The sequence below is a fragment of the Triticum aestivum genome, chromosome 2D (genome assembly GCF_018294505.1).
Source record: "Triticum aestivum cultivar Chinese Spring chromosome 2D, IWGSC CS RefSeq v2.1, whole genome shotgun sequence".
Taxonomy (NCBI): Eukaryota; Viridiplantae; Streptophyta; class Magnoliopsida; order Poales; family Poaceae; genus Triticum; species Triticum aestivum.
Window position 1 is genome coordinate 557996147 of NC_057799.1, and position 17654 is coordinate 558013800.

Below are 17654 nucleotides of genomic sequence, written 5' to 3' on the forward strand. Positions count from 1 at the left end.
GTTTTTTTGAGGGATTGGCGCTGACTAGGTGCTCCCGTCGCTAGCGACTGAACGAAGCGGCCAGCGACCAACGCATTTTGTTGGGCCGGGCTAACTACGCGATTTGGGAACGGGCCGTGGCGTGCCGGGCCTGGGCCGTAAACAAAAGGGCGTGCCGGACCTGGGCCGTGTCCGACCCTTTTTATTCTCGTGCCGTGCCTCCAGGTTTGCGCCCTTAAAAGCACGGCCTCCAGGTTTGCGCCCTCTCCCGAGTCCGGAGCCACGCGGCGGCGGCTGCTACCGGGTTTAGGGATTCAGATATTTTCTTACTTCTTTCCCCTTCCGATTCGTCCTGTCCCGAGCCGGCCGCCTCCTACCGCGACGCCACGGGCCTCCGAGTTCTCTTCTAGCGCGTCTTTCTTCCCCGCCCGTCTCAGATCGATTCGTTCTCTCTTATTTCAGTAAGATCGATTCGTTCTAATTAGGGGGTGTTTGGTTCATGGACTTTTTAGTCCCAAAGATTAGAAAAAGTTCCTAAAAAGTCCCTAGAAACCAAACGGAAGGGATTTTTTTTACGAGACTAAAAAAAACTTTACTGAAGAGTTTTTTTATTAGTCCCTGGACTGAAAAGAACCAAACACCCCCTTATTGTTTTCAAAAAGATCGATTCGTATCTGGTAGCCACCTCCCCGGCTCTCCCCGTGATCGCCGTCTGTCGAGGGAACGCGTCGGATCGCCACCGATAACACCGCCGGTACCCCTCTGTGGCCTTATAGCCCAATTTGTTTTTGTTTGGATGTTTTTTTTAACATTATTGATGTTGTGTGTTCATCTCCGTTGTAGGTTAGGGTTTGGAGAGATGCAGCAGTGCCACGGAAAGGACAAGGCGGCTACCAGCGCGATGCCGAACTACGCAAAGGCCACGGCAACTTCGAGCGCGATGCCGAACCACGCAAAGGGCACGGCAACTGCGAGCGCGATGCCGAACCACCTAAAGGGCACGGCAACTGCGAGCGCGATGCGGCCGAAGCAGGTCTTTGCAGACGAGAACATCGTGCAGGAGCCCTTAGCACATCCTCATCGAATCCGACAAAGGGGGTTGAACAGGGTGCCGAGCTCTGTCTTGTCACGGAAGCACCTTGGAAAGGAGAGATCGCACAAGCTAAAGGAGAAGGTGGATACAGGCTTGATTCCGCACAAGCATAATGCAAAGGTTAAGATGTGCCCCCCTGATCAGCTCCGCCATCATATACAGGGTATCCAGCAGCCTGTCAAGACTGAATCACGTCTTGCCAGAGAGATGTCTCAGAAGCTAAGGGAGAAGGTGGATACAGGCTCGAATCCACAGAAGCATAATGCAAAGGAGAAGACTTGCGCTTCTGATCAGGATATGTGGCCTTTCAAGACTGAAGCATGTCTTGCCGGAGAGATGTCTCAGAGGCGAATGGAGAAAGTGGATACAGGCTCGAATCAACAGAAGCATAGTGCAGAGAAGAAGATGTGCCCCCCTGATCAGCTCCACCCACATACACATGGTATCCAGCGAAAAGAACGTCTTTCTGTAGAGAAGAAGCACACAAAAAGCAATACATCTTTTCCAGCGAAAAGAACATCTCCACAACTCAGAACAAGGACAAATTCCCGCTGTTCTGATGCGGGTACCAGTCGTCCCATCGATGCTCATGACCATGGCAACACTGCTGCTATCCAGGAACAGAAACAACAATATGCCGCAACACAGGTAGATGAAGATGTGGGCGACATAATCCAGAAGCTGAACGAACTGGGCTTGGGAGAGGACATCGACTTTGAGGAATACTATGGATACTTGCAGCAGCTGCCTCCCGACCGCCATGTCGATACCAAAACTGAATTGAACCTTGAGGATCACTTTAACATGGACCTCCGCCATGCGGTGTATCGCATCAGATCCTACAAGGTTCGATCCATCCATGCCTCTGTTTTTCAGTCATCTATTAAAAGTCGTTCAATCTGTACATCTGTGTTCCTTGTGACTTTATGTTGCTTGTTCTATCCTACTTATGCTGGTTTCTTTAAACTCCCATCCATATCTAATTTGATCCAGTGGCGATATCATTGCCTACAGTTGTTAAAAAAGGAGTCCAAGAATGAGTTGTGCTGTGATGAATTGAAAGAGTGCCCTATGGAGCTTCTTGACAGAGAAGAATTTCCTACAGATTTCCTTGTGAAGATGCGATATTTTAGCTTCTTCGACAATGAAGGCATATTAGACTGGTTCTTCGATCCTGATCTCTACAAGCTTGCTTGCGTGAATGACTACCAGCGTCTAGTCCCTCGGAAGCATGTACGTATATAATTTGATAACCGAGTGTTCCTGTGATCATTAAATTGCCTTAGGTGTTCCATTGTGTTAGTATGGCTAGTTAGGTCCATTTCTCTGAATTTGGAAACCATGCTATATATATACACAAGTGAGACATTATGTGGACTATTTCCAGAAAGGGTTGAAAAGTTATTTATTTACTTATTTAAGGATCTAGATTGCAGTGCAATATATACAGTTACTGATGAGTTCATGATACATCTACAGAGTGTTAATTGTTATCTTGGATGGACATTTCATAGTGTTATATGCTGGAAAATGTATATCATCAGATCATCGGCCTCTGAAAACCGGCTAATCAACTACTTTAACATAGCCCCAATCCAGAATATTTTTCTTTCCACTTTATTGCCTAATAGAGGCTCACCATTTTTTTAGTATAGTAGTCATATGCATTTTTTCCTGTTGGAAATGGTAGTTTATTTTAAAGGAACCAACATATTTATTTAATTTTATGAATAATATTAGAATGTTTTTGCTAGCCCTATATCAAACCCTTGTTTTTTTTCTGCCCCTTGCTATTTACAGTTTGTTACTCCCTCCGTTCACAAATATAAGATGTTTTGGATATTTTAATAGACTACATACGGATTGAAATGAGTGAACAAACACACTAAAACGTGTCTATGTACATCCAATTCAGAAAGAAGTTAGAACATCTTATATTATAAAGTATGTTATAATTGTCATTCTATAAAGCATTCTGACCATGTGTTTCCTCTTTCCCTTCATTTTGATGCAGAGTGCTTATGAGTACGCTGGTTGGGTTGTGTACCGCGGTTACCTCCATAGCTACGAGATGCAATATGAATACATCGAGTACTTCGAAACATTATTAAGGGAACTTAAGGTATACATGCATTGTAAGTCAAGCAAGACTAGCTACCTGCAATGATTGGATTTTTGTTCGGGGACTAAACCATTTTTTCTATTCTTGATACAGTGGTTGAAAGATTGTCTACCGAGCAAGTTTTCATCTCTTTCTGTAAGTGCATGACCGCACAAAAGATCATGAACGGCAATGTTTCTGTATATGCTGCACCACCATGGTAATTCTTTTGTTCTTTATTAGGTAAGCAAGATACGCACCAGAGGAATTTATCAAGCAACTAAGATCGCCACTCGCTTTTCCAAGATCACAACTCATTTAGCTCGTATTGGCTTCCGTGTATGATCTCTAACACACTCACAAATGTATTTTTTGTGTGGTTTGCATCTAACAGTTCCATTCTTTCTATGCAGGATTGTTTTAACTACATGTGCATTGAGGCTACTTGGTGTAATGGGTCCGATGGTCTCTATTTCGAGATTTGGAAGCGGGTCACTCAACAAAAGGTTAACATTCAGCACTGTAAACCAGTGTCCTGCACACTCTTTGATTATCCATGTAATTCTGATTAATTCCTGGTGTTAATGAACTCTGTACATGCTTGGTAATGTATTTTTTTTCCTCAACAACGCACAGGAGAGTTTCAGAGATAGCTTGAAGGAAGTCTATAAGCTGAACAAGTGTCCATCACTACAAGATAGCATAAAATATGCCATGGAGCATGACTGTTCCGTGATGGAAACGGCAGTAGGCTCTTCTTCACAGATAATTTTCAAGTCTAAAATTCATGACATGCATGCTTATCTCTTTTGCATCTTTCCTTCTTCTTTTCAGTTTCTTCGTTGCACGGTAGGGGCAGGCATTACAAATGAAGTAAGTACTGTGATATGCATGTGAGATTGATCCAGTGGATTATGTGTCGTATATTTGATTTGTTTTCACGTCTGATTGCCTTAGGTACCAGAGGATAAAGCTCAGGAGTTGATTGCAGAGGCAGTTGAAAAGCTGGTACTGTGCTTGAATGAAATTGCATCTTGCTATATCCATGCCTATTTCAAAACCATTATGCTAAGCGAAAATCATTTATTTATTCAGAGGATAAAACCCAAATTCTATGATGGGTATATCAGAAAGAAGATCGACATTGCCAAAGCTATAGGAATGATTACTGAGGTATACTATCCTAATATTTGTTTGTAATTGCGCCTAATTTGATATCTTCTCTGTTCATGGCAACCAAGTTATATGTGTGCTCTAATTGCAATGCACAGGATAGTTCCACAGATACTTTGAAGGACGACTATAAGCTGAACAAGTGTCCGTCATTCCAACATAGCATAAAATATGCCTTAGAGGAGGACTGTTCTGTGAGGGAATGGACGGTAGGCTCTTCTTCGATACTCCTTCAAGTCTAAAACATTTTTGTAACGTGCATGGTTATCTATTCTGCTTGCTTCCTTCATCTTTTCAGTTTCCAAGGAAGTAAGTACTGTGATATGCATCTTATATTTGATTTGTTTTCACGTCTGATTGCCTTAGGTATCAGAGGATAAAGGTCAGGAGTTGATTGCAGAGGCAGTTAAAAAGCTGGTATGTACTGTTGAATGAAATTGCATCTTTGCTATATACACGCTTATGTCAAAGATACCATTGTGCTAAGCGCATATCATTTATTTATTCAGAGGATAAAACCCGAATTCTGTGATGATATCAGAGAGAAGATAGAAATTGCCAAACCTGTCGGAATGATCACTGTGGTATGCCATCCTAACCTTCATTTGTAATTGCACATAACATGGTATCTTCTGCGTTTATGGTACGCAAATTATACATGAACTCTTAACAACGATCATATGATTTGATTTTGTAGGAATGAAAAGACCTAATGGGTATTGCTTTTCATAGTTGGAGCTGCCATTTGCTCAAGATGTCCTTTTCTTGGGTTCCCTGTACTTTGCTGCTGCAATGAACAATAAACTAGACCAGACTTAAAGCACCTAGTACATACACTAGTATAATACTAGCAGGCTACTACTGTAGATGGATGGTTTGTCCGGAGTGTTCCTACAACCTATCGCATCATGTGATGTTTATGTGCCACTTGTCTGCTTTTCTATTTATATGGCCACTTGGCTGAGCCGCTCCCGTGTTTTCAACGGGTGAATTGCTATCAGGCCTTGCTGCATGCGTTACGGGCTGTATAGTGCATACTAATAGGAAGTGCGGCTTGCCGCACCATCTGCCTCCGTTCCTAAATATTTGTCTTTGACTACATACGGAGCAAAATCTACTCTAAAATATGTATATATACATCTGTATGTGGTAGTCTATTTGAAATCTTTAAAAAAACAAATATTTAGGAACGGAGGGAGTATATTCTAAAGGTTCATAAAAACGAAAAGAACCATATTACATGCCAGTTATTAATAGGAAAGCATGGTATCTCAAAAGCAAGGTTCAACAAGTTATTACGAAAAGAAAGCTACGAATGATCAGTCATCTACCATTACCTCTGGATGATTAGTCATAGGAATAAGCTCAACATGGACAATACATCAAAGCTTATATGTGCACCAGAAGTCATGTTAGGTACACAGAACGCGATTTTGCATCACCGATACAACAGCTCATTAATTAAAATAATGACTGATGTAAGCTATTTTTACATAGCATATATTGTGCAAAACAGTAAACATCATATCTTGGATTGAAAACTGCAAGTCATCCTTGTATGACGTACCAAGCAAAATAAAATACGTAGTGCATCTTGATAGAGATTTGGATAGGCAGCGCAATCTGTCATCACCCTCCTAAATCAGATGCAAGTAAAGTTACAGCAGTGGGTATCAAAGAGAATGGTCACCAAAACAAAACAAAAAAATGATATCCTAAGGGAATCGTATAAAGTTGGCCCCATGTAGCTGTTTTTTTTAAACGTTCCAGAACCTTATTTGACCGACGACATGTTTTAGCTCCCTTCGTTCCTAAATACTCCCTCCGTCCCATAATATAAGTAGTGTCAAAAACGTTCTTATATTATGAGTGTCAAAAACGTTCTTATATTATGGGACGGAGGGAGTAGATGAGTTAGTATAAAGTTGTGTCATCTATTTTGAAACAGAGGGAGTATTTGTCGTTCTAGAGATTTCAACAAGCGACTACATACGAAGCAAAATGAATGAATCTATAGTCTAAAATATGTCTACATACATCTGTACATTATAGTCCATTTAAAATATCTAGGAACGGAGGTAATACAAGACAATGCATCTGATCTGATAGAAGAAGAGCTGCCTCCGGTAAACATATGAAGCCACTTGCGGAAGCCAACCAATAATATTTTAGCAATCTTCATCTGCAGGCTCCCTAACTTGAAAGATGGGTCCATCTACAGGAGTCAGGCATGCAGTGTCACCAACAAACTTGAATGTACACCCTATATAACAAAACCTATCACTAATTGCAGAATGTACACCCTAAACAACAAAAAATAGAGAGCTAGCTTGTATTAGAGATGAGAAGGGGGGATAATGGTGTTGAAATGAAAAAAATGAGAGATGTTTCAGTCATATACCTTCTATGGGTCTGGTCTAAAACAGAGCAATATCTAGCGAGCCATGATGCATAAATTCAGCATGCCACGTTTGAGAACTCAGTATTCTGGCAACCTATATTTGAACTGATTATAATTAAAAACAAGATCCATCAACATATTAGTACAGCAATGAAGGGGGTTTGGAAAGAAGGATTATAGGAATGGGAAATTAGAAGCAAAGCAGGCAAAGATGGTGTACATGTAGCAAAGGAATCCGAACCTTTTCCATGTTCATCGTCTTGCTCTTGCTCTCTTCTCGCCAATTTAGCATTGCCAATGCTTCCCCTAAATTTCTTCCCCTAATGGTCAGGAACAAACAATCAAGTAACATCAACCAAGCGCTATCAGTTGCTTCTTTTGAACCCCACCTATCAAGTGCTTTCTCTGAATAAAAAAAACCACTATGGTATTATCTGAATTATACTGTACGACCACTAATCAACCAAGCAACTGGAATTAACAATGTAATTAGGCATTGCCCTTCTAGTTAGCTTTTGTACTGTTCACCCCCTCCCCTCGGTTTCTTGCATTTCTGCTTCATCTTCCTTTCTATAGGCCTATATCTAAATTACATGTCGACAATTATACCATTCCAAACCAGGCAAATAAATAAGAGATAAAAGGCAGCAGGGCTTGACTACATATCCTCCAAACTCATCCATGTCCGAACTCCATTGACGACATAGAAAAGGGGCTAAGAGCCGGGCACCCTAAACCTGTCTCAAACGTTCGGGCGGGCTGACCGGTCACAGAAATTGATCCACCCTGATGCCTCAAACCGGCCTCAAACGCACGGGCTGTCTGGCGCCCCTCATATCCGGCCCAAATGTACGGCGGATATAGGCGGTCCGGGCACGCCCGGGCGTGTTCACCGCGTCGGAGCTGGCAGGCCCGGCCCACAACCGACCCCACAGCTGTCCCATGAAAAACCCCATCCAGCTCCTTGCTCGGAACCCTAGCTCACTCACTCCCCTCTCTCGCTCCATCCTCTCCTCTCCCCTCTCCGATTTCGATCCACTCTGGCCAATGTCGAGCTCCGGCAGCCACTTCGGCTCCGACCTCGACGTCGACGAGGAGCCGGCCCTCCGCATTGCCTTGGAGCGGTCCAAGGTGGACACCGGGGGCAACTCCCACTACTAGGAAAAACCTTACCAGTAGCGTGGGTTTTTTGCATACCAGTAGCGTGGGTGCCCGCGCTACGGCGCTACAGCTAAATTTTAGCAGTAGCGCGTTTTCTACCCCACGCTGCAGATATTCTAAGTACTAGTAGAGCTGCTTTCTACTCCCACGCTACTACTATCGTATGTACTAGTAGCGCTACATTTCCACCCCACGCTACAGCTAACTAATTAGAAATTAAAAAAAATTCAAATGCAGTATTCATGGATGGAAATTCAGATGCATTTGCTTCACCAACAATGATGCAAGTCCGTAGCGAGATGGATTCCATCTTGGCAAACGGGACATGGGAGATCACTGATCGTCCTTATGGTTGCAAACCATTGGGATGTAAGTGGGTGTTCAAGAGGAAGCTTAGGCCCGATGGTACTGTTGAGAAGTATAAGGCTAGGCTTGTGGCCAAGGGTTATACCCAAAAGGAAGAAGAGGATTTCTTCGACACTTACTCACCTGTAGCTAGGCTGACAACCATTCGAGTGTTACTCGCTTTGGCTGCCTCGCATGGTCTTCTCGTTCATCAAATGGACGTTAAGACGGCTTTCCTTAACGGAGAGCTAGACGAGGAAATTTACATGCAACAGCCGGATGGGTTTGTAGTAAATGGTCAGGAAAGAAAGGTGTGTAAGTTAGTGAAATCTTTGTATGGCCTGAAACAAGCGCCTAAGCAATGGCATGAGAAGTTTAATACAACTTTGACATCTACTAGCTTTGTTGTTAACGAAGCTAACAAATGTGTATACTATCGCTATGGTGGGGGCAAAGGAGTTATACTGTGTCCGTATGTTGATGACATATTGATATTTGGGACCCACCTCAAAGTAATTGAGGAGGTCAAGGCTTTTCTATCTCATAACTTTGAGATGAAAGACCTGGGCGTGGCTGATGTTATCTTGAACATCAAGCTACTGAGAAATACTGAGGGTGGAATTACACTTTTGCAATTCCACTATGTTGAGAAGATTTTGAGCCGTTTTGGATATTCGGACTGCAAACCTTCTGCAACACCATATGATCCCAGCGTGCGGATTCGAAAGTTCGAAGGCACGACTGTAGATCAATTGAGATATTCTCAAGTGGTTGGTTCACTCATGTACCTAGCTTGTGCTACTCGCCCTGATATCTTATTTGCTGTGTGCAAACTGAGCCGATTTTTTTCAATCCGGGAGATGTGCATTGGCATGCCGTTGAGCGAATGATGCGCTATTTGCAAGGTACTGTGAACTACGTGATTCACTATTCTGGGTACCCGACGGTACTTGAGGGGTATAGTGATTCTAACTGGATATCTGATGCTGATGAGATGAAAGCCACAAGTGGATATGTCTTCACACTTGGTGGTGGTGCTGTTTCCTGAAAGTCTTGCAAGCAGACGATCTTAACCAGATCGACTATGGAAGAAGAACTCACAGCATTAGACACATCATGTGTCGAAGCAGAATGGCTTCGAGAGCTTTTGATGAATTTGTCGGTGGTTGATAAACCAGTCCCGGCTGTCCTTATAAACTGTGACAATCAAACAGTGATTGCCAAGGCTAAGAGTTCAAAGGACAACTTGAAATCCACAAAGCACATAAGAAGAAGATTAAAATCTGTCAGAAAATCAAGAAACTCCAGAGTAATAGCGTTGGATTATATCCAGACGGCTAAGAACCTGGCAGACCCTTTTATGAAAGGGCTATCACGGATTGTGATAGAAAATGCATCGAGAGAGAAGGGTACGAGACCCACGTAAGTTGCCATGGGGGTAACCCAACCTATGTGATCGGAGATCCTGTGAATTAGGACCTGGGAAAACAATCCAGCGGTCAACTGAGGAGAGTATCCTTAATTATCCCACTCCGTTGGGGATGTAATAATACTCTCAATTCTGTAAGGCAGGCTGACTTTTGTCTTAATGTGTTCCAAAGCTTATGTAAGCAAGATGCTAACCTACAGAGCATTCTTTAGAGGAACACACCTATGTGAGCCCGACTACTGGTCACAGTCTATGAGATTGGGTGATCTTTAGGAAGCTCATGAGAAGGTACGGAGTATGACTAATAAGCTTCACCCGTGGGGTTTAGCCTTCGACAGCCACGTATCAGCTGACAATAGGCGAAACTTCTACAGCCAAACTGACGATTCAAGGCATAGTCCATTGTTCAGTTGTGAAGAGTCTAACCCTATTGCTCTAGGTGGAAGTTCAACTTAACAGCCTCTACTGAAAATTCTGGTATATCAAACATTGTTTGGAACAGTTGTCAAACTTATGTGCCTCGAGATCTGGTGGGGGATTGATGGATTATGGATGGGCTTAGGCCCATATAAGACAATAATCCCTAGTTAATCTCTAAGGCCCATGCATGTGTACGGCAAGTGGTGGGAAGTGTGGGAAGTTTAGTCCCATACTGCTACAGTAATAAGAGTGAGACCTCTTTATAAGGGCTACTCTACCACTTCCTATTGGGAGCTTGGGAATAGGAGCTGTACATGCGCGCTCCTCCTCCTCCGCCGCCCGCCTCGACTCGTCACGACGCGCGCGCGCCGCGTGTTGCGGGAATGAGCTGAGCCGAAGCTTATTTTTGCCGCTCAGAAATGGTTAATTCATTAACGAGTAGCTTACGGAAGCGCCACTGTCCGAGACGTTGGACCGTGGGCTGTTTGCGGACTCAGTCGTGGGCCTGGCCCAGGCCCATCTACCTGACGGCCTACATAAGAAGGCGCTGGCCAGTGGAGTGAACCCTAACTCAGTTCACTCACTCCTTCTCGTACAACCCTAGGCGTCATCTACTGTTTCTCTCTTTTGTGCTGCTTCCGGCGATCCCACCCTGACGACCGCGTGCACGGTTGGTCGGGGGAGCAGGTCCCTCCGGAACCCTGTCGTTCGAGATCCTGCCCAGGAGAACGGCAATAAGGTTTTTGGGGAGCGTCTCAACGCGACTGCTCCCGATCCGTCCCTGTCTTCGTCCGCCTCTGCTTCCAGTACTTCCTCTACATCGACTCCATGACTGATGACGAAGTCGCCAAGAAGGAGGCTTGGCTGATGCCGAGGCTGCTGCCGCCGCCGCCGTGTTGGCCTGGCCAACCGGAGGGTATGACTCGTTCATCCCCTATTTGCTCGTTCATGTGCTGGCCGTATATATGTTGTTCATAGATGTTTCGGTTTTATATACTGTACGTGCTCATATGCTTAGGTATCGGTATGAGATGCATACCGTATTTGCCATGTTTACTGTCTACTCGTGAATTAGATTAATCAAGTAAGTGCTAATATTTCCAATAGGTAAGTCATGAAGAAGTGCATCGATGCACGCAGCGGCAGCTGCACGCACCGCATCGACGGCGCGCATGCCGTTGCGATTTGGATCAGCTGAGCGTGCTAGTTAGAGTATATGGCTGAACGTTGGGAGCGAAGTGAAACGTATATGCATATTCGAAGGACCAAGCCTGACAACACGATCTGACACAAGCAGGTACGTGCGCAGACGAATCCGATGTGCAACGCAGCAGCCTATTCCCGCACATCGCACAACCCGGCTACACTTCACTGTCAGGAGTGTTTTCAGTTAATGCACGATGTACTGTGTACAGCGACGCAGGCACGCAGCAACCTTAGCTAGGCAAACATTATCATATTTTTTATTAGTTGCTGTAATCACATGGTTCATCCATAAACACCGAAAATATCTCTAGTTCTATTTCAAACGAAACGCTTAATACATTATTGACTTAAATAAAAAAATCATAAGCGATCTCCAACACTACACGTAGATAACCAAACTAGCATGGCCTACGTTTTAACAGCATTTTTGCTAGGCCACTAAAGTACTAAACGGGAGCACGAATGCCCACGCTGCACACTTCGTCCATCCAGCACGCTCACGGGCAACTGTTACGTCGTACACACAGCAGAGGACACGTCCCTGCATGCGTGCATGGCGCGGCCACACCACCACCATGTTGACTATCGGGTCATGGTCCCCACCTGCTCGCACATAACACTTGTCACGGCGCCATGCAAAGCAAATAGTATGGGACGCAGGACAGCGGCACAGCCGCGCTATATACGTGCCGTCTGAAAAAAGTAGTGGTTTTAGCGTGCGCGCTACCGTTCCGGACGCGAAAAACCGCGGGCACGGCATATGTAATTCAGCGCGCGGGCGGAAACGCCATCATGCGCCGCTTATTTGCTACGTCCGCTCCCGCGTGCTGGACTCTCGAGCGCTCGCGCGCAACTCCACCTACCGCCGCGCCGCCGCCCGCGCCATCCCATTTTTCCGGCGACCGCTCCGGCGCTTCCCCGGCCTCTTCCCGCGCGGCCGCGGCTTCCTCCCTCTCTCTCTAGTTAGCGCCGCCCGTCGCGCGCGGCAGTCCTCCGACGAATAGCGCCCGGCCGCCCACCGCCGCTTGGCGCCCGCAAGGTGTTCGACAAAAGGCGCGCAAGGTATGTATTGCTTCCAACTTCCACATTTTTACATGAAATTTGGTGCATGTTGTTTATAGCCTAGTTTTGAACATTTTAGATGAGTTCGCCATATGATTCTTCCGAAGAAGAATTTGATATGGAAGAGGAGGAGGATCTTGCAATGATCCTAGCTATGCACATCAATAAAAAACCGAAGCACGGTGGTTTGGTTATGGGTCGGCAGAAAATTTGAAGGGATAGGATTGGTGCCCACAACAGATTGATGAGGCACTAATTTGTGGAGAATCCCACATACCCCGAGTCGTACTTTTGTCGCCGGTTTAGGATGAGCACCGAGTTGTTCAGGCGCATTGCAGAGAAACTAGCGAGCCATGAACGGTTTTTCAGCAGAGGAGGAATGCGCCGGAGAGCTCAGGCATAGCACCTTTCAGAAGGTGACAGCCGCTTTGCGTATGTTGGCATACGGTATCCCTGCTGATCTAGTTGATGATCACTTGGCCATTGGTGAGATCCAAGCCATCATGTGTGTCAAGCGTTTCGCAGTCGGAATTGTGCAAGTGTTTGGCCCGGAGTACTTGAGAACTCCCAGCTGAAGACGTCGCAAGGCTATTGGAGATGAACAAAGCTCGCGGGTTCCCAGGTATGCTTGGCTCAATAGATTGCATGCATTGGAGTTGGAAGAATTGTCCAAAGGCATGGCATGGCCAATTCCACGGACAAAAAAAGGGTTTCACTATAATCCTTGAAGCGGTGGCCGATCAAGAGACTTGGATTTGGCATGCTTTTTTTGGAATGCCCGGATCTTTGAATGACATCAACGTTGTCAACCAATCACCACTAATGAGTAAGATTGCAAATGGTGAACTGCCACCGGTGCAGTTTGTAGCTAATGGTCGTACATACAACCATGGCTACTATCTTGCGGATGGCATCTATCCAAAGTGGCAAACATTTGTGAAGCTGTTGAAAAAACCGAAAGGTAAGAAATATCTTGATTTCCACAATGCTCAGGCGGCGGCTAGAAAAGATGTGGAGAGAGCTTTTGGGATTTTGCAAGCCCAATTTGCTATTGTAAGAGGATCGGCTAGATTTTGGGATCAGAAGATGCTTTGGTACATAATGCATGCTTGTGTGATCATGCACAACATGATCATCGAGAATGAGCGTGGCCAAGATGTAGACTACTCTCACTATGAGCTATTGGGGCATCCTGTCGTGGAATAGTCACGACAGATGCCCTTGTGAAAGGACTTAGTCGTGGAGCCATCGCAACTAGGAAGCTTAAAGGGGTTAAAGCGGGACAAAGGACAAGAGGGTTATACTGGTTCGGCCCCTTACGGTGAAGGTAAAAGCCTACTCCAGTTGAGGTGAAATTACTAGGGTTTCGATGACCAGGGAGCGAATCCGCTATACCTGGCTACCGATTTGATGTTATCTCTCCTAAACCGCCGGCGGGTCATCCCCTTATATACACGGGTTGACGCCCCGCGGCCTACAGAGTCCCGACCAGCTTATAAACAGAATCCGGCTCGGTAACTAGTTAATCTTGCCTTACAACACAAGTCACGCCATTACGGCGGTTTATCACTACGGGCCTTAAATCACCTACGGGCTTTAGGCCCTTTATTGAACCACCATCTTCAAGCTTGATATTGGGCTTCATATGATGAATTGCCATAACGTAACCCGGCCCCTCCTGGGCGGGTTACGCCAGTAGTTATATCCCCAACATTAGGCCCCAGATTGATTTGAACTGGTTCATGTCGATCTTCAATACCTTAAGAAGAAAACTTCTGGCTTCTGTCTGTGCAAAAGTTATAACCTGCCGTGACGTCATCTTCTGGATTCCTGATAACCCGCCATGACGCCATCTTCCATTAAATTCATTTTTTATTCCGTCATATCCCAACGGATCTTTATCTTAATAACCATCTTGAAAATCGAGGCGTCGGAGCCGCTGGGTAATCAAGTTTTCGGCCTCCTCGTTTTTCGCGCCCACTTATCAGTCCTCACTTATAAATAAGCACGACCAGGTCTTTTCTCATTATCCCCCTTCCTATCGTCTTCCTCCTCTCTCGACCTTGCTGCCGCTCGAGCTCCGCCGCCGCCGCCGCAACAGAGCACCTCCTCTTCGTCGATCTTGGCCACTGCATCAACCTGAATCGACCAGTGAACAACGGCGATCCTCCGCAGTGAATCTGCAGCCGTAAGTCTCCTCCTTCTCGAACGTCAGATCTGCATTAGGGTTTCCGAGTTCTTCCCTGTTCTTCGTGGTTCATCACTGTTTCTTCATAGTTCTTCCACTGCGGCCTTACTTGATCCAAAAGTAATATGGAAACTTACGTGGTAGTTATTTCGCGTCCATTTTTAATACTGGCAGATCCCTTTCCTTTGTGCAAAGGCCTCACTAGAACTCACGAACTCATCTGTACCTGTTCTTAGGTCTAGAATATTTTCTTTTCTGAACGACCATTTGATCCAAAATAACAGCTGCAACTTGTGAAACTTGTTTGTGCGACACTTAGGCAAAAACTGTATCCGTTATCCATGACGGCTCTTACCGCCGGCTTAACGAGACAATGCTCAATGAATGATCCTGATCACTCATAGTGGATTTAAATAATTTAATTGCTACTGTTTCCCATGGCGGCTTAAACAATCTGACACAATTAGCCATATATCATTAGGCCCCTTCGTAAGCCGCCATCTTGAATATGAATTAAAGTATTTTCTCCGGCTTAAATTTGAACCGGAAATTTTTATTTTGTCATAGGCTTCCATCCTTCATAATGCCGCCCAAAGCTCCCAAAGCACCCATCACATGCAACCGGGTTAAATCCACCGTCACTGATAGCATCTTAGCTGATTTTGTGAAAACTGGTTATCTGACGAAGAAAGAGGTCATGTCCTATTGTGCTCCCGATCCGTCAGAAGAAAAACCTCAACCCAAGGATGGGGAAGTTGTCATCTTTACTGATCACATGAACCGGGGCTTTGCTCCACCCGGCTCAAAAAATTTCAGAGACGTCCTGCACTTTTTTGACCTGCGACCTCAAGACATCGGACCCAATTCCTTGTCAAATATCTGTAATTTCCAAGTGTTCTGTGAGGTGTACCTTGGAGAAGAACCCAGCTTATTACTCTTTAGAGAGTTATTTTATCTGAACCGCCAAAACGAATGTGCCAATGGGCCCAGCTTGGAGCTCGGCGGAATCTCAATCCAACGACGGAGAGATTGTCTCTTCCCTTATGCTGAGCCGCCAAGTCACCCTAAAGATTGGAACCAGACATGGTTCTACTGTCAAGACACTTCTCCGGCTGATGAGAACCCTCTGCCCGGCTTTCGCGCCCTGCGACTGGAGTCAAATCACCCCTTGCCAGATAAACTATCTCCAGCTGAACGTCAACCACTTGCTCCCACCATCAACAAGATCAAAGCTCTTCTGGGGAACGGCCTAAATGGCATTGATCTGGTCCGGGTTTGGATTGCCTGGCGGGTTATCCCCTTAAGCCGCCACCCCGGCTTGATGTGCGATTACACTGGCCTGAACAATGATCCTTTACGGCACAGTCCCGACGACTTACCCGAAGACGTTGTTGATGATATGACCAAGTCTCTTCTGAACGAAAGCCTGGCCGATTGCGGGAAAGTGGGCTTAAGCCCTTTCTGCAAAGCTAACCCAGCTCCAGCGGTAAGCCATTGACTTGAGCATTTTACTTCCTACCTTGATAATGTTGTCTTTACTCAAAAACCTTTGTTGCAATTTGCAGGCTGATGACAAATTTTGGAAGGTCAAGTATGACCATGAGGCTGCAAAGAGAGCCAGAAAAGCTAAGAAAGCCGCCAGGAAAGCCGCTCCCCGTAAGAAGGGAAGCAAGCCTAGCGCCTCGGATATGCTTCATCTGGATGATACCTCCGAGTCAGAGGTAGCTCTTGACTCTTTAGGTTCCTTTTTTAACCATCTTATTGACACTGATTATCAGCAGGAGGATACAGGAGCGAGTCCTGCAGTGACTGAAGAGGTAACTATAATTTCCTCCGACTCCGAGCCTTTGCCGAGACAGAAAGTCCGAAGAGTAACCCGGAAAGTAAGATTTTCACATCCTTTAGCTTATCAAGATCCTCAATTTCTTTTGAAGCGACAGACTCACGAAAGTCGGAGGCAGACCCGGACCAGTAAAGATGCAGACCTCTCCTCCGGCTTACCTGATGCAACAAGAAAACGCCGGACTGAGGTTACCTCCGATTTACATTCTTTGTATCCTTTGGCGGGTTTCACTCGTCAATCACTCAAGTTTTCTGACTCAAACTATCAGGAGACTTCACCTTCTTCCGACGACTCAATGCAATCTAACATGCCGGCTTTCAAAACCGCCCGAGGGTAATGACAATCTGTTTATCTTGTGTTTTATCTTACTCGTGTTTTTGTACTAACCCTTTGATTCCCAGTGTGCAAGTGAAGCCCAGCAAGAAGGCAAGGAGAAGTAAGCCGGCCGAAGAGCCGATCTTGGCTGAATCGGAGCTCAGAACGGCTGCTGCCGATACTTCCGTTCCTGAGCCGCCGCCTGAACCAGCTCATGATGCTCCAACTTCCACCACTAATCCATCTGTCGAACAAACTATGGAAGGCTCTGAAAACCCGGAGATCCCCAGCTCGGCCATGATGGATGACCCGAGGTCGAAATCACCCGGACGGACTTTGTTGAACCGGGGAGACCTACCGCGCTGGCCAAATGTTCTGCCAAAGAACTTCTGGAACGCCGCAAAGCCAAACTGGACGTTACTAATTATGCTCATCTGAGTATTGGAGACATCGTCACTGGCTATCTGAATCAAGTCACAGCAGCCGTGACTTGGAAATTGACATGGTGAAGCAGATTCACCAAAAATCTGAGGTATAATTCTCATTGCTTATTCCTTAGTTATCTTAACTCTACCAGCCCCCAAGTCTACTGCTTATGATCAAATATGTTGTAGACTTAACACCAGCTTAGTAATTACTGCAAGAAAACCGGCTTATCCGGTAGCGCCCAAGGTCCGGCTTAGATAGCATATTTGATCCGGCCCTCACCGTGTTTTAACCAAGTATTTGAACAGCAATATGCATTAGCCCCCAAGTGCCAAGTACCTTTGCCTGCAAAGTGCTTGGGACTTATTTTCATAAACCGCCACTGTAAATAGAGCTCTTCAGCATACATTAGCCCCCAAGTGCTAAGTGTCTTTGCTTGCAAAGTGCTTGGGACTTAATGTTGCATTAATCACCCTAACTGTGACCCGAAATTTATACAGGCCGCCATTAAT

At 45.5% G+C, this 17654-nt stretch overlaps 1 protein-coding gene across 2 annotated transcripts; it reads left to right on the forward strand.

Moving 5' to 3' along the window:
- The first annotated feature begins 239 nt into the window (after window positions 1-239).
- LOC123054479 (uncharacterized) lies at window positions 240-5365 on the forward strand. Of its 2 annotated transcripts, none has more exons than XM_044478259.1 (15): window positions 240-733; window positions 823-1918; window positions 2087-2305; window positions 3087-3194; window positions 3288-3329; window positions 3417-3512; window positions 3587-3679; window positions 3810-3920; window positions 4008-4046; window positions 4131-4181; window positions 4269-4346; window positions 4445-4555; window positions 4713-4763; window positions 4856-4930; window positions 5044-5365. In XM_044478259.1, the coding sequence occupies exons 2-15, from the start codon at window positions 839-841 to the stop codon at window positions 5047-5049; spliced, it is 2160 nt and encodes a 719-aa protein (XP_044334194.1). In that variant the 5' UTR covers window positions 240-733; window positions 823-838; the 3' UTR covers window positions 5050-5365. The 2 variants fall into 2 exon arrangements, with proteins under 2 accessions (XP_044334194.1, XP_044334195.1); XM_044478260.1 differs by having other exon boundaries at window positions 828-1918.
- Window positions 5366-17654: the final 12289 nt, after the last annotated feature.

Coding starts and splice junctions, on each gene's coding strand:
- LOC123054479 (XM_044478259.1), top strand. CDS start 839: ATGCAGCAGTGCCACGGAAAGGACAAGGCGGCTACCAGCGCGATGCCG. Junction 4,347..4,444: donor CTATAGGAATGATTACTGAG/GTATACTATCCT, acceptor TGCAATGCACAG/GATAGTTCCACAGATACTTT. Junction 4,556..4,712: donor GTTCTGTGAGGGAATGGACG/GTAGGCTCTTCT, acceptor TGATTGCCTTAG/GTATCAGAGGATAAAGGTCA.